General features: G+C 32.7%; 1 protein-coding gene across 5 annotated transcripts in view; it reads left to right on the top strand.

The window, feature by feature from the left end:
- Positions 1 to 16,992, top strand: part of Cnksr2 (connector enhancer of kinase suppressor of Ras 2) — a 275,785-nt gene that overhangs the window by 115,051 nt on the left and 143,742 nt on the right. For all 5 annotated transcript variants that reach the window (XM_047535710.1, XM_047535709.1, XM_047535712.1 and 2 more), the window contains exons 6-7: positions 9,107 to 9,226; positions 15,634 to 15,693. In XM_047535710.1, the coding sequence (XP_047391666.1) occupies positions 9,107 to 9,226; positions 15,634 to 15,693 (180 nt within the window). The remainder of the gene's footprint in view (positions 1 to 9,106; positions 9,227 to 15,633; positions 15,694 to 16,992) is intronic.

Below are 16,992 nucleotides of genomic sequence, written 5' to 3'. Positions count from 1 at the left end.
AAACCTGAATTCTAATATAGAGTTTTATAGATGGAAAACATCAAGATGCTGCTTTGTTTTTTCACTGTTAATCTAATCCTTCCATCTTAGCCCTCTTCACTGTCTTTGTGGTCAACCTAAAGAGATATGCTAACACGATTATTGAAACAGGCATTGGTTTCTTAAATGTCATTATTAGATTATCTTCAGGTTTGATTCTTTTGTGGTTAATTGCATTGTAAATTATTTTAACTGTAAATTAACTTCTTCACAACCAATTTCCATGCAGGAAAAGAGAAATCCAGATACAATATGATGGAGGTAGATAATGTTTGTCTTTCCTGGGCCAAAAGAGAACATGTGTATACTAAATAGAATATGTTCCATTACAATAATCTGATTTTAGTGTTTCTTATTCTTATTTAAATAAACAGTATGCAAGGCAGTATAGTTAATGAGTATCTTTGGTAACATTGCATTTGCCAAGCATACTATTCATTGCAAAATACTTTTATAACCATACTGACTCTGAGGATACAATCCTTGTCCTCAAAGAGTATTTATTTTTACTGAGAAGTGTTGTAGAGTAGAAAGGGCAATCAGAGTAGAAAGATTTTGTGTCTTGATTCCATTCTGACACTTTTTTTTTTCATTTAGCTGTGAACAAGCTAAATGAGGCTCTCTGATTAAGTTGGTATATTAGAGAACTAAAGTCTAAATCCCATAGTTCTTTGGTGATAAACTTACAAAATCACAAGAAAGAAGTATGGCCATGTAAAATGATAAACTGGAGGACTGTCTTTATCTGAGACCACTCTATAAGTAATCAAGGACACTGGATTTTTAAAGTATGGCCAAGTCACTGTAAATGTAAAAATTTTGTCAAAGTAATTGAATCAGTATAGAGACAGAAACTCTACAGTAACTTAAACAGGGGAAGTTTGACATAAATAATTATTAAACTAGATGGAAAGTGCATATAAAGACATAAGGAGAACCCCAAACCATGCCCTCAGAATGAGGGAGAGTACCCAGAAGACATCTTAAAGATAGAATATGCTCAGCAAGGTTGAGAAAGTGTGGTCACAGCTTTATTAGTTTGCTTAGGTTATTGCTGGTCTAGTTGTCAGGCAAGCGGGAAACAACCTTCCAGAATGTAGGCAAGTGGTACCAATGGGAGGGCTCACAAGAGTTGGGGTGATGCTCCAAGAGAATGTTAAAAGATAACATTTGATGGTGACCACTAAGACCAGGCTGAGACTGAAAGATCATTGAGAGATTGCATGATCTGGGCATGCAGCTGAGGCAGAGCACCACCTGATGTCCTCACACATATGCAGCACTGATGAACTCTAAGCAGGAGCATGAAAAAGTAAAACACAGCCCATGGAAACCTGGAAAGAAACCTCCTTTCTCCTGCAGTGTCCCTCCGATGCCCTCTACTGACAAAAATATAGCATTGTGCCCCTATAAAGGAAGAAATGCTTAAAGAATTCATCCAGACCATTATCACCAACCAAGCACTGAAAGGTGAATTTGGAACTGAAAGTTGATAAATTCATAACTGGCACAGTTCAGTTATCACTTCCCTCCATAAAATCATGTATGGCACCTTCACATTTCCTAACTCTAAGTGAAGACATTGTTCCTAGTTCTCTGCTGTCTGATTACTATTTGCCTATAAAATTGGTATGTGTGTATGTCTGTTATGTGTACTGTGTAAATATCTGAATTTTCCAGAAACTCAACTAATTGTAATGAATTTCTTTACTCTATTTGAATATTAACTTCTAAAACAAAAAGAAATCATGTTCCTAACAGCCTGCATCTTAGTTCAGCCCCTGATAGAGTAACTGCTGTTATTCTTTCTTTTAATTATTATTTAAAATTTTTTAATTAACACATAATACTTGTACATATTTATGGGGTACAGTGTGATATTTTTATACATGTATATGATATATAATTATCAATCAAACTAATTAGCATATTCATAATAAAACAGTCATCATTTCTTTGTGTTCAGAATATTCTTTTTTAAAAATATTTTTTAGTTGTAGATGTACACAATACCTTTATTTTATTTATTTTTATGTGGCACTCACAATCCAATCCAGTGCCTCACATGTGCTAGGCAAGTGCATTGTCACAGAACTGCAACCCCAGCCCATGTTGGGAATATTCTTGAACCTGGAAAGTAGCATGCCCTCTAATGAGTGATCATCCATCTGCTTGGTGACCCAGAACAATCCTTCCTGTGTCTGTTTCCTGAAACAGACAAATAGATTTTCCAGAACCAGTTCTGGTTTCCAACTTACTCTCTTTCTCTATTAGAAATGAAAGTAGTGGTGGAACCTATTGTCCCAACTTTTAGTTCAGACCAGGTTGTCTCAGGGACACTAGTTGGAAAGAAATTGAAAGTGTAATGCTTATAACAAAGGTGCACATTTTGGGATTGATATTTTCTCACTGTTTTGGCACTGACCTCATCATTCTTAGGTGATTACTATATTAAAGTAAAATTTTCATTCTGTAATATTATTTTAAAGTTTAGCTTTCTAAGTATTAAAACATATAATAACTAACATGTTAGGCAGTGATCCAAGCACAATGGTTAAGGAAGCAGGAACTGAAGCAAAGCTGCCTGGATGTAGCTTGGCTCTGTCATCTAAAAGTTGGGTGATCTTGAATGAATTTTGAATACCTTTGTGCCTGCATTTCTACATCTGTTCTATAGAGATAATAGCAGTATCTCCTTAGGGAGATTCTGAGGATTAAATTAGTCTGTATAACATAAATGGCTTAGAAGAATATTTTTAGGATATAATAAACATTAGTTATTATTTCATTTAGTCCTCATCACAGTGCAGTGTGATAGGTACTATTTTCATCTCAGTTGAATGGATAAAAAAACTCAGACACATGAAGGGTTTAAGTAACTTGCTCAAGATAATACAGCTAGTAAGTGGTATCACAGCACTATCACTGCCTCTCTAGGGGATCAAAATCTAATTCTAAGATTATAAATACAAGCATATCATTTCAATGACTTTCTTTTCTTTTCTTTTTTCATTGGCATCTGTAGACAAGATTCTAGTGTGGTCCCCAAGTTTCCTGCTTCTGGTGTGCAGTTGCCAATTTTTCAGTGTTATCAATACCAGTTAATGTAATAGATTTTACCCCATGATTAGATTTTGTTCTATGGCAAAGGTGAAGGGATTTTGCAGATGTACTTAAAGTCCCTTATCATTTGACTTTAATATAAACAAAAGGGAGATTATCCTGGATTGACCTGACCTCAGGTGAGCCCTACATGGAGCACTCCATAGGATCTCTTACAACATGGCAGCTGACTGCTTCTGGGCAGCAGATACTCTGTCAACTATTCTGCAATTAAGCATATTATATTTCTAAATGAGGCTTATATCATTTAGAGTTCTCACTATTTAATGTTAGAATTAATGTTTAATGTTTTGTAAAACCAGTGCACCCGTTGTTCTCCAAATACAATGCAAATTTCATCCTAAATTGGCACAGAGTTGTAGTATTTATTCAAAATTATACTGATATCCAAAACCAAACAATAAGATAAAAACATGCTCTGTTCTCTAAACTACTTTAATTGCAGTAGTATTTGTATCAATAGCTATTTAAAATGTACACACTATTCGTCAAAATAAAACTTTTGTTACTGTTTTCCATGCCATCAATAATAAACCCAAGTCATATAAACTGCATTTAAATTGTACTTTTCCCATCACTGTGGCTATCTTGAAATATATATCCATCTGTTGTTTCCCTAATTTGTCTTGGGTTTATATTTTATATCCTTGTATATAAATATATAACTGAAAAGTGGAAATTTATTTCTGTGAAGTCTTTGGTAACTTTATGAGCCTGGAGTTCTTTCCTGTGTCAAATGTGTTTTCAGATTTTTTAAAATCTAAAGATATTTCCAATAATTTGCTCCAGTACACTCTGAAGAATAACTGACCAGTACTCTACTTAATTAGATTAAAACAAAAATAATTTAAGTATCTCAATAATGCCTGAGTGTACTCCAAAGTTAACAAAAGACTAGTTTTCTCTAGTTTTTCACTATTGTTTTTACTTTTTAAATATAGTAGCTAACATTTCATGTATTAATCCAAAAGGTATTTCAGTTCAGAGATAGTGAAAGAATGCTGTTCAGATATAATAACAGAAGGCTGTCTCTTATTATTTGTTCATAATGTAGAGTTGTTTTTTAAATCTCTACAGTGACTAAAATATTGCTTTTAAAATAGTTATTTTAAGTAAGCATGTTCTGCTCAGATCTTTTTCCCTTTTAGAATTTTTAGATTCAGGAGAACCAGCCATATTCATACACACATGTATATACACAAAAAGCTTTCCAAAAATATGATTACATATATTAATTCAGAATTGAAATTAATATAAACTGCCCAGTAGGGAAGAAAACGCACAATATCACTAAATCCAGACATGTCACTTTTCTGTTTTAAGAGTTTCTTAAGTCAAATTTAGCCCTATCTGTTAATTGTTACTCAGTTACCAGTCTTTCATAATAATCCTGGGTAGAATTACTACAGTGTAAATTGCAAGAAAACTTGCAGGTTTGACTCACATTTCATTATACTCTGTAGTTTAAATGTGTTGTATAACACTCATCTAAAACAGACATTGATTTTAAACAATACAAAATAAAATGTATCTAAAACAGAAGTTGAGATCCAAGAGTCAAAATCAAGCAAGGATTTTAAGAATTTCAGTGCTTCTGTCAGTTGTTAACCGTGGTGTAATGATTTAGTCTTGCTCTTTCATCCAACAAACTGGTTATAACATCGACTTCTGGAAGCCACTATAAGGATAAATGAGACAATGAATATAAGTATTTAGCATTGTGCCAAACATATGGTAGATACTCTACAAATTGTATCTAATAATGATGTTAAATAATAGAAAAAAATATATTTCTTACTCTATTGTAATTTTCTTTTCTAGAATACAGTCTTAGGTAGTGATAGATAACATTGTGTTTTAGAATAACAGTGAAATATCTCATATGAAATTGAACAGATTCATTTTTATAAGAATATGTTAATATTTACATCCTGGAACTCTGCTGTAGTTCTAGGGTGGTTTCCTGCAGTGGCTTGGTGTATGATGCAATTCAGAGTATAAAATTAGCATATAAAGCAAGACCAATTTATACCCCTTCTAATTGGCTTATTTAGTCCAGTGCCAAGCACTGCACTATAAAGACCCTACTACATTATCTATCTGACAGACAGCAGGTTCTAGTGGATTCTCTTTTCTAATTCTATAAGTTTTTCAAGATCTTTATTAAATACTGATAACTTTTGCTGCTAAAGTCAATGTTTTACTCATATTTTATATTCTCAGCAGCATCTATTACAGAGCAGATATCAGACATTCAACAAACCAGAAATTACTCAAGAAGAATCTTAGCAAATGCTTTGTAAATCGATATGTGTATTTAATTGGTATTTTCTTTCTCCAAAAATGTCTAAAGTCTTCTTCCATACCAATTCTAAACCTACCAGTGCCTGAATAGGAAAGCTAGTATTACTCACTACCAGAGTGTTATATGAGGTACTGAATATTATAATGTACACATACTGAGCCATTTAAATACATCCATCACCATCCTATTTATTTATACATTGGATTCTTTGGAAATATGCGCCAATTTGTAGAAACCATAAAAGGTTATTTTTAGCATACTGATAATAATAATCCAGATTAGTATGCAATCCAAGTATCCTGTATAGAAACCTTCCAAACTTAGAAGTGTTTTCTTCCCCTTTGAGATAAAGAGAAAATAAGAATGAAAATGTAACCACATAGAAGAAGAAAGGAAGAGTTAAAAGATTTAAATCTGCCAAGGTGGCTATTTTCCCCTGTCAAATATACAATTTGAACTGTAGCCAGTTTTTGTGTAGCTGCTGCTTTGCTGCCATTCTGTTCTTTTCCCCATGGCCACTGATGAACATTCTCAAGAGGAACTTACAAAACAAAAAGGCAATAAATGGGATGGATTCAAACTAAAAAACTTCTTCTCAGCAAAGGAAGCAATCAGTAACATGAAGAGAGAGCCTACAGAGTGGGAGAAAATCTTTACCACATGTAGCTCAGATAGAGAATTAATCTCCAGGATATGTAAAGAACTCAAAAAACTTAACATCCAAAATGAATAACCTAATCAATAAATGGGCTAAGGAACTAAACAGACATTTCACACAAGAAGGAATACAATCAATCAACAAATATAAAAAAAATTTTCACCATCTCCAGCAATTAGAGAAATGAAAATCAAAACTACTCTAAGATTTCATCTCACTCCAGTCAGAATGGCAAATATCAGGAATACAAGCAACAATAAATGTTGGCAAGGATGTGGGGAGAAAGGTACACTCATACATTGCTGGTGGGACTGCAAATTGGTGCAACCTTTATGGAAAGCATTATGGAGATTCCTCAGAAAACTTGGAATGGAACCACCATTTGACTCAGCCATCCCACTCCTTGGTTTATATCCAGAGGACTTAAAATCAGCATACTACAGTGATGAAGCAACATCATTGTTTATAGCGGCTTAACTTGCCATAACTAAAGTATGGAATATATGGTATATTTTCTCTGACATGCAGACACTAATTCACAATAAGGGCTGGAGCTAAGAATGAATAGAGTTGCTTTGGATTAGGTAGAGGGGAGTGAAAGAGGGGAAGGGGTATGGGATAGGAAGGATAGTAGAATGAATCAGACATTATTACCCTTTGTACATATATGACTACATGACTGGTGTGATTCTACATCATGTGCAACCAGAAGAATGAGAAATTATACTCCATTTATGTATGATGTGTCAAAGTGCATTCTACTGTCATATATAACTAATTAGAACAAAAAAATCAAAAATAAAACCCACACAACTGTGCACCACACACACACATGATCCCAGAATGGACTACCTAATTTGTGAGTGAAAAAAAATGAAAATGCCAAGAAAATGCCAAGCACCTTTTACAAAATCAGTTAAGAATTCCAAAACAGCAACAGTAGAGTGTAAAACCAAGTGTAAGGCTTTGTGTGACTGCACAGATCCCTCTTCCACTATGCTGGTTCCTGTAGAGTCACCTATTGAGGGATTGTTTTCCTCTGAACACTTTTTGTAGAAGCCCTTCATGGAAAAATATGTTCATTGTATATGAAAGCACTGAGAACTGAACATCAGAGTGAGTAAAATGACATGAACCCCTCATCATGGCCATGCAGCTAGACTGACCTGTGTAGTTACTGGTTATGGTAAGATGGTTAACAAGGTCATGGAATTAAAAATAATGGGCTAATTCATCTAATGAATAATGATTGATCCCTTTGAGGGTAGAGAAAACAACAAGGAAAAAATAGGCATTTATTTAATGTCTTATTTGAATAGCAGTCATACGGGCTCTTTTTTAAATATATTATCATGTTTTAACTTTCAAGTCATGTAAGGTAATCTTTATTTCCTCATTTCATTTTCTTCCTAAGGAAAACGACCGACCTCAAAGATATAAAATAACTTGATTACAGGCCCATAGTAAGTCATTTTCAGTATGGCAGTTGCCCACATTTTCATATCAAGTTCATGTTCTTTCCATGGGTATTGGTATCATGCAGTTACTCTTTAGGAGCTGATAGTCACAGTAAAAGTACCACCATAAGAAGTAGACGCAAAAAAAACTTAGTACTCTTACAGGGGAAATTTAGCCTGACATTTTCTGTAGCGTTAGGAAACTGAGCCCAGCACAGATGGAGGCCTAGACCAGGGCAGAATGCAATCAGTAGAGTTTTTATTATCCTAACCAGGCAGAGGGTACTATCTCCTTCACAGTAGACTAATGCAGTGATCACAGCACAAATGTAACATATTGGAGATGATTAGAAGATGCCTTGATGCCTACAAAATAACTTCTTCTATGGTAAGGGAAAATTCTCAAATGATGGAAACCAGACTTCAGTAAGTATAAGAAGAATATGGGAAGCATCTGAGGGCTAGCATATTTTAGGGAAATATATTCCAAGCTTCATACTCATATTTCCCTTTTTTCTTGATTGTACCATGTCTAAGTCTTAAGCATACGATATATAACATATTTTAACATATTTGAAATCTGTTATTCTATATCAGCATGAATGGATTTATCCCAACTTAAGTACCAGCTTTCTCTTCTCAGTAAGCCACTCTACTAATTGTGAAAGCTCATTTGCGCTTCAGTTCATTCAACTAATAGATAGATAGCTAGATAGTCTGAGGTGAGACCATGCCAGATGTGATCCTTACTTCGGAGAATTTCAGAATAAGATATCATACATTTTTCAGACTGTTCATAGAATGCTGATAAAGCAGATTGAGATTGTTCCAGACTTTGCCTGGACAAGGTGGGAAACTTTATACGAAGGTATTCTTGAGCAGGAAAGCCTAGAAAATTGTGTTAGAAGCGTTCACCAAGCAGACTTAGGACTCATTTTTCCAGGACCTTGGTCAAACTGTTTTTTAGCTTTTCCGATCATGAAGTAAAAAACAGCAGGATTTTTTACATTATTTAATTGAATTCAATTTGATGGCTGCTATCAGGAAGTTCTCAGATTATTTAAGATTGTTTAGAAACAATCATTTCAGATGTGATGAATTGAATAATAGAAATAATACATATATATTACTTTTATGAATATTCTGGCATGTAGTTCTTATATTCATAATTTAGATTTGTTGTATTATGTGCAGTTTTCACCTGAATACCTTTTTTATGCCAGTTAAACACTGACTGGTTTATTTTCCTCATTAAAAAGTTGTAACAGCCAGGCATGTGGTGGCATAATATCTGTGATCCAGCTACTCAAGAGGCTGCGGTATGAGGGTCAGAAGTTTGAGGTCAGCCTAGGCAATTTAGCAAGACTTTGTTTCAAGAAAGTGGGTGGAGTGGGGATACAGCTCAGTGGTAGAAAACTCCTGGGTTGAATCCCAAAATACTGCATAAAAACAAATTAACGAAAACTGATTCAAATTTTACTTACAATAAGTTTACCGTAACTGTTTTTCTCTTTTTGCTTCCAGTGTAAAACTCTTTCTGGAGTCTGTGATCACATCATCTCCCTGTCATCAGATCCTCTGGTTTCACAGTCTGCTCACCTGGAAGTGATTCAGCTGGCAAACATCAAACCAAGTGAAGGACTGGTAAGTGATACCATGTTTATCAAAGCCATCATCAACAAACAGCTAATGATATGGATAATGTAGCCCCCAAGTCTGAGAATCAATGAATTTCAACAGATATTGAACATTTTGATATTTTTTACCTGGAGGACTTAATGTAGTAGGAGTTTGTCATGATAAGAAGTTCTATAAATAAAAATAAAAAATGGAAAATGGTGATTTCTGAATTATTCCATTTAATTTGGTAATAATTTACTTTTGATTGCATTCTTTTACACCCTCCCTCAAATTAATGTTTCTTAGGCTTATGGGAAGTTTAAGAGTTTTATAATAAGTACTAAAATGTTAACCTGCTCATGCAAGAAGGTGTTTTGTTTCATTTTGATTTGTTCTAGTTTTTGTTGTTTTGTTTTGGTTTGTTTTTTGTTTGTTACTGGGAATTGAACCCAGACACTTTACCACTGAACTACATTTTATTTTTTTGAGACAGAGTCTGGCTAACTTGCTCAGGGTCTTGCTAAGTTGCTGAGACTGGCCTGGAACTGGTAACCCTCCTGCTTCAGTCCCCCACGTTGTTGGAATTACAGGCATGCACCACCATACTTTGCCATTTTGTCCTGGCTTTAATAGATCTTCCTTTCCATGGGGTGGGTAGCCAAACCAAACTGATATTCATTATAATCCACATCCATTCTTAGAAGGGTGAATATATAACTGGATATTGCTAACATTAGGCTAATATCTGTGAGATGTATTCATACAATTTTAGTATGAAATAAAGATAATCATCTTCTCTTTTGTTCACTTGGTTAAAAAAAATGTTTGAATTCTAAATTAAACCCAAGGAAGAGATTTTTAAAATAAATCTCTAGAAAGGAAATATATGAAATCAATAATGTTGAGGAAGACACAAAATCCAGGAAAATGACTTTGAAACATGTTACCTACTGCACAGCTCTTAAACATCAATATCATGCTCATTGTTTCTACTTTCTCCCTATTTAATAAATTTGCCAATTAATGATATTTTGGAAAATAGAAATCTTAGAAACTGGTATTCATAATTGAATTCGGATAGCATCTTCTTAAAGATCTTTAAGCACATTTAGCTCTTTATGTCTTTTCTTTTTCACATCCACACATGTAACTGTTTCAGAAGTCAAAGCCTTCATTGACCACCAATGACTTTTTTGGTTTGAGGTCATATTTTTAGTCTGTATAGTGATTTTTATACTTAAAATTGGGAAATTTGATAGATTACTCTCAGGTATCCATAGTTCCTAGTTTATGGTTATTTTCTTGGGAAGATGAAAATCACCATATGAGATATAGCCATATTTATATGTCATCATTATAACTTATGTATTATATCTAAGTTGGATTAGTTTTAAGAATATATTTGTAACAATAATTTGAAATAATCTTTATGATTTTAAATTCTTATTACTATACTCTTATCCATGGTTACACTTTCTATGGTATTAGTACTTGTGGTCAGCTACAATTAGAAAATAATAAATGGAAAATTCCAAAAATAAATAATTTGTACTTTTTAAGTTGCTTACCATCCTGAGTAGTGTGATGAAATCTCACACTGTTCCACCCAAGACAAGAATAATCCCTTTGTCCAGTTTATCTGTGCAGTATATGCTGCTACCCACCCATTAGTCACTTAGTAGTCATCTTGGTTAACAGATTGACAGTCATGGTATCACAATGCTTGTGTTCAGGTAGCCCTATTTTATTTAATAATGGATCCAAAGCGCAAAAGTAGTGATACTGGATATTCAGATATACCACAGAGAAGCCATAAAGTGTGTCCTTTAAATGAAAATTTGAAGATACAAAATATTTTAAGAAAAAGAAATATCACATTCTTATCACTTTTATTACTGCATATTGTTTTAATTGTTCTCTTTTATCATTAGTTATTTTTAATCTCTTTTTGTGCCTAATTTATAAATTAAGCTCTATCATAGGTATGTTTATATAGGAAAAAACATAGTATCTATAGGATTGGATACTATCCATGGTTTTAGGCATCCCATGTGGGTCTTGGTACATATCCTCCATGGATAAGGGGTGATTACTGCATTCATTTTTTTTTACTTCAACAAAGTCCCATTTTATTTTTTAAAAAAGTATTCCATCTCTATTAAATATTTTTCCTTTCTACATCTTCTCTTTCAGAGTTAAGGAGGAAAGGAAGCTCTCTAAGCATGATTCATAGAGTGGAAATTATGAATATAATACTATATTTTACTGGACTAGAAATCAAGATACCTTAATATAAATCACTTACATGAAATATGAGAGTGATCTTGGGGAGGTGGAGTAATAAACTTAACTTTCTTAGTGTTGATCGTGTCATTAGTAGAATATGGGGGGCAGGAGTAGACCATCTTTAAAGGTCCTTATAACTCCATGAGTATATGGTTTTAAATACAGTATTGTTTAGAGAAAACTATCTCATTTTGTCCTCTAATTTCCATTGAAATCATGATGAGAAATAGCAGTGTGAAGTGTCAACATAATGCTAATTGATGGACTTTATGAAATCTTAATTTTTTAAAATAAATATAGCCCTAGACAAGTCTTTTAGAGTTTTTTTTTTAATTTAAAAGAAGTACATTTGTGTCCGTTCTTTTAAATAGTCATGAACTTAAAATGTTAAGAAATTGAATTAAAACATCTGGGAAAGAACTGGAAGAGAAAAGAAAGTTTAAAAGTATTTGTTTATTTGCCAGGTATCTTCCTCACAAGTCTATATAGTAGGTATTATTTTTTTTCCTTTTACAAATGAGAAAAAAGAATTGCAGATCCTCACCAGTTGCTTTATATTAAATAGTAATAAACAATAGAGGCAGGGATTAATTCAGGTAAATCTAAATAAATTACATCTAAGCAAAGTTTTTCCCATTATCCCATATTAGAATTTGGAATTGCTAAATGAACTTAGGAGGATGACTTTAACACTGGACAAACTTAAAGAAATTCATTTTTAAAGGGCAATGGCAGCACTTTACTGAGTTAATATTTCAAAGGGAGGAAAAGAAAAACCTAAAATATTGATTACTAATTTAAAGAGTTAAGTATAAACTTATATCTTCTGTTTGGTATCAAACTTTAAAAGACTAAATAGAGATTTTACATAGCTTATTCAAGGTATCATTTTAAAACTCAGTCATCCTTAAACTTAGTAAATCACATTTGAAATAAATAGATTTGAAGATTTTTATAACATTTAGCACATGCTTAGCCACAGGAAATGTCTAAATGATAAAAGAAGGGAAAAAATAGAAAGACATGGAAGAACACCAAGCTTTAATGAAGTTAATTACTTTAGAAAGATCTGTAGGTCTCCTGCCAACTTTAAAACAACATCTCTCATAGGCAAAAGGTAACTGCTTCATTCTTCCACTGATAAACTGGATAGATTGTTCATCAGCTTCCTAACAAATTAGTCAAATCTTATAAGACTTCTTAGATTTGAGAGTTCTGAAGCATTATAAGAAATGGTGGGAAATGTGCTTAGTTATGATTAGAATGTGAACTTGCTTTTAAACAATAATTAGTAGAAAATTAAAGGAAAGAAAATGAGATTTAATTTAAGCATATCAAACCTGGATCAGAGCCAAAAGATGAGTTGAATAGTGAGGAAGGGACTGGGGTATTCTTAGGGAAGCTTCTCAACCTAGAGAGTTCTTTTTCTATTTAAGTGCTTGGATTATTTCCAAATAGGTCTTATGCTGACTGACTTGACAGTGAGGTTGCCTTGGACATTTGGAAAAAGAGTGAAGCAAAGGTCATTTTGGTGCACTGAGTAGGACAGAGGGAACTATTAAAGTCTGATCCAGAATTAGTTGATTTTAAAATTAAACAGAAAGAAAAGGAGGAGTGGAAGTTTTTTTTTGTTGTTGTTTTTTTTTTTTTTGGAGTGGAAGTTTTGATTGAGTGGAAAACCATTTTTAGTCTCTGTAAAAGAAAAAAAGACATTCGATTTGATTTACATGTCCTCCTGATGATCGATCATTTCTAAGAGGCAAAAAGTAATCACATGTATTTCTGTGGACTCTCTTGTTCAGAAGATTAGTTTGGAACTCATCCAAACAACTTGTTTCCTGACTTTGGACATTTTTCTCACTAGTACTACCAGAGGGAGAAAAAAGACTAAAGAAGTCAGTTTTGATTATTAAAAGCAGTTACATTCCAAGTTTTCTGAGGAATCACCATACTGCTTTCCATAGTGATTGTACCAATTTGCAGTCCCACCAGCAATGTATGAGTGAATCTTTCCCCCCTTATCCTCACCAACATTCATTGTTACTTTAATTATTGATTAGTACCATTCTGGCTGGAGTGAGGTGAAATCTTAGTGTAGTTTTAATTTGCATTTCTCTAATTGCTAGAGATTTTGAACATTTTTTCATATATCTGTTGACCTTTAGTCAACACAACTGCCAACTATTATGTTCTACTAAGAAAAATAAATTAACTGTCTTACCTGTTAATATGTTAATAACTCCACAAATCATAAGACTAGTTGTTAAGTGTGTGGGCTCTTGGGTCAGACTTCTTTACCAGGCATACTCTCCAACTTCCCTGTGATTCGGTGTCCTTATCTCTAAAACAGGATTAAAGATAGTTTCACTACATGGGCTATTGTGAAATAAATGTAAGACACTTAAAATAGTCCCTGGTACATTGCAACAATTAGCTATTAGTGATGATGGTGATAAATAATGATAGATGATTGTTTTGTATGTCTAAACAATATATAATGTTTCTTTCACTGTTTTTCTACTTTATCCTTTTACAATCCTTCTATCTAAAAAATCAAAACAAAATGTAGTGTCTAGCTACAAATATGTTTTAAGATCTTTTATTGATTTGATATTATCTTGTTAGTTACTAGGGGAAAGATGTTAGAAGAAATATCCTTGCCTAAATAATATAATAATATCATTATATTTAACCTCCAATAAATAATGGGATAAATATTAATGTCAAAAGGAAGTACCTATACAACTGTCACCAGCATAAGGTTGATTATTGCCACATAGTTACAGTTAAAAACTACAGGTGAATTCATTAATTGTTTCATTTATACTTTCACTGAGGTTACTTATTTTATATAAAGTGCTGAACTTTCTTTTAAGAAACAAGAGTTCACAGACAAATGATCATCTTTTAAAATTATATTCATTTCATTTCATATTAGAAGTACAGACTTAGCCATTTTGGATACTGATATATGGCATTACTGATATGACTTTTTAGAATTGAAACCTACCCAGCGATTTCTTAGTAGTTCCATGCCACAAACTTCACTGCTTTTTATCTCTTATTTTCAGTGAAAACACATGTATATTCAAGTATCTAAATGTGTAATTAACATTATAGTAATCAACATTATAGTAATTGTTTCATTCACATAAGCGCTAAATATATGCTTTTCCTACAGTGGTATTGTTGGTTATTGTTAAATCTCTTGTGTTTCAGATTTGAAGTTAATTAAAATTAGTGATTTTATTTATGAAATTAATAATTTGAAATTCAAAGTAGGTAAAATTCATGGAATTTTTCCCCTCAAATGAGAATTTAGAGTAACAGATCCTTCCTTTGAGGGAAAAAACCATTCACATAATCATGTTTTTCTGATTTATTTAAATTATTTAATATCTAAAGTATGAATATTTTATTGTGATTTTTTTCCTTTAAATTATCATCACCATCCATAATTTGAAGCTTTCATTTATTCATAAAGCTTGCCCAATTTCAGGATTTCTGGAAAATTTTAAAACTATAATGAAGCATTTTGTAAAACGGCTTTATTTAAACAGAAAATGGAATCTTACCTTTGGGAAAAGGAATTGCCATGCAGTACCTTTTATTTACTGATGTAGAGATAATTTGATATAATTATTAAAACATCATCAATAAGAAATTAAGCAGGAATACAAGGTACTGAAAAATATCAGAGGTACAAAGTTTATATACTTAAGATTTTGCTACGCTTCTGGCTCCAGTTAATTATAGTTAAAGTATCTCTGTAAAAATGCTTTTAATTGTGAAATTATATCAACTACCATAGACTAAAATCATACATGTATTTGAATTTCCCATTGTAACTTACGTTTTACCACAAAGTTTATAGTATAGATTTGTGGAGAAGTGTGGTGTATCCTTTCTTCAGAATACTAAATTACCATACTGCATTTTATAAGTTTCATAGGTAAATCACTTATCAAACACTTAATTGAGTGTAGGATTTTTTTTTCAGAAAAACTTTAGAAATCAGAACATTGAGATAGTAATTTCTCACTAGGTTAAAAACAGTATTGTTAAATCATAGATTTTTAAAATGAAGTTATAATATATTTGAAAATATTTCAATTGCTTTTTTTCTGATGCTGTCTTTTTCTTAGGGTATGTATATTAAATCAACATATGATGGCCTGCATGTAATTACTGGAACCACAGAAAATGTAAGTATTGCAACATTTCATATTTTGGTGTATGTATATCTCACTTGATTGAGGATGACTTCTGAGGACAAGAACAAATGGGCATATAACTAAAAATACATAGAGTTAATAGGTGCTGGTTTCATTTGTATTTTATTTATTTTATTTAGTTTAGAATTAGGTACTTAGAGTAAATCAGATGTTTTCTATTTACAGAGAGTTATCTTTGTTAAGTATTTTATGGTTCATGACAAATTATTGTGACATCTAAAAGAATCTACCTCTGTCAAAAGTTTAGCTACTTAAAGAAATTTAGCTGATTCCCAAAAAGAACATCAGTTGAGTCAGTTCTCTAAATATTGCAGTATAATTCAGTTGAAGTCAGAGGAGGGGCAGAATGGTGTGGTGTAGCTAAGTGATTTCCACAGTGCAGTCCCTGAACCAGCAGCAGTATCAGCCTCCCTTGAGAACTTGCTAGAAATGCAAATTCTCAGGCCCCAGCATAGACCTACTGAATCAGGAATTCTGGGGACCAGCCTTTATTAATAAGATATTCTGTTTTAACAGGTGGTTCCGAGGCATGAACAAGTTTGAGAACCACTATAAGCAGTGGCTCAGAAATTCACAGGCCTAGGGCCTACAACCAGTATCTACATCTTACTGGCAGTGTAATATTTTTGCAAGTCACTTCTCATTGCTTTGGTTTCCTCAGCTATAAATTGGAAATACATTATCTGTACTACATACCTCACTATATTATTGTGAAAATCAAATAAGCAAATAAATGTGAAAGGCTATAATATAGAGAACTGTAACTATGCTATAGAAAGAGAAATAGGAAGTGATCATATTGGGCATTAACATGATTAGTATAGTAGAATTGAATAACATAATAAATCATTATTCCTATATTTTGTTATTCCAGATTTCCCTATAAGCAGGTGATGAATTTATTATTTTTCTATTAGAAATTATAATAGCATGTTTATGCTGTGTTTCTTTAACCAAGACTAAGGTGGAAATTGTGTAATCCTAAGTTATTATTGATCTCAGCATTTGACCAACATTTTATTCTTAAAGGTCAACATTTTCTTCATCTAATTCACCTATTAACTTCAATCACTTATTGATATTTCTACATGTGTAGCTCAATTTCTTGTAAAAGGTGAAACACATAAAGTATATGGCAGTTGGAATGCTGTAGCAGCTTTACATTTGGTATTAAATATAAATAATAGGGGATCAAAATTATCAGCTAAGAGCTGGGCGTGGTGACACATGCTTGTAATCCCAGGTGGATCTGGGGCAGGTGGATTGCAA

This window comes from Sciurus carolinensis, chromosome X (assembly GCF_902686445.1).
Source record: "Sciurus carolinensis chromosome X, mSciCar1.2, whole genome shotgun sequence".
In the NCBI taxonomy this organism is placed as follows: domain Eukaryota; kingdom Metazoa; phylum Chordata; class Mammalia; order Rodentia; family Sciuridae; genus Sciurus; species Sciurus carolinensis.
The sequence above is the reverse complement of the archived record's forward strand: the minus strand, read 5'-3'. Positions and strand labels throughout refer to the sequence as shown.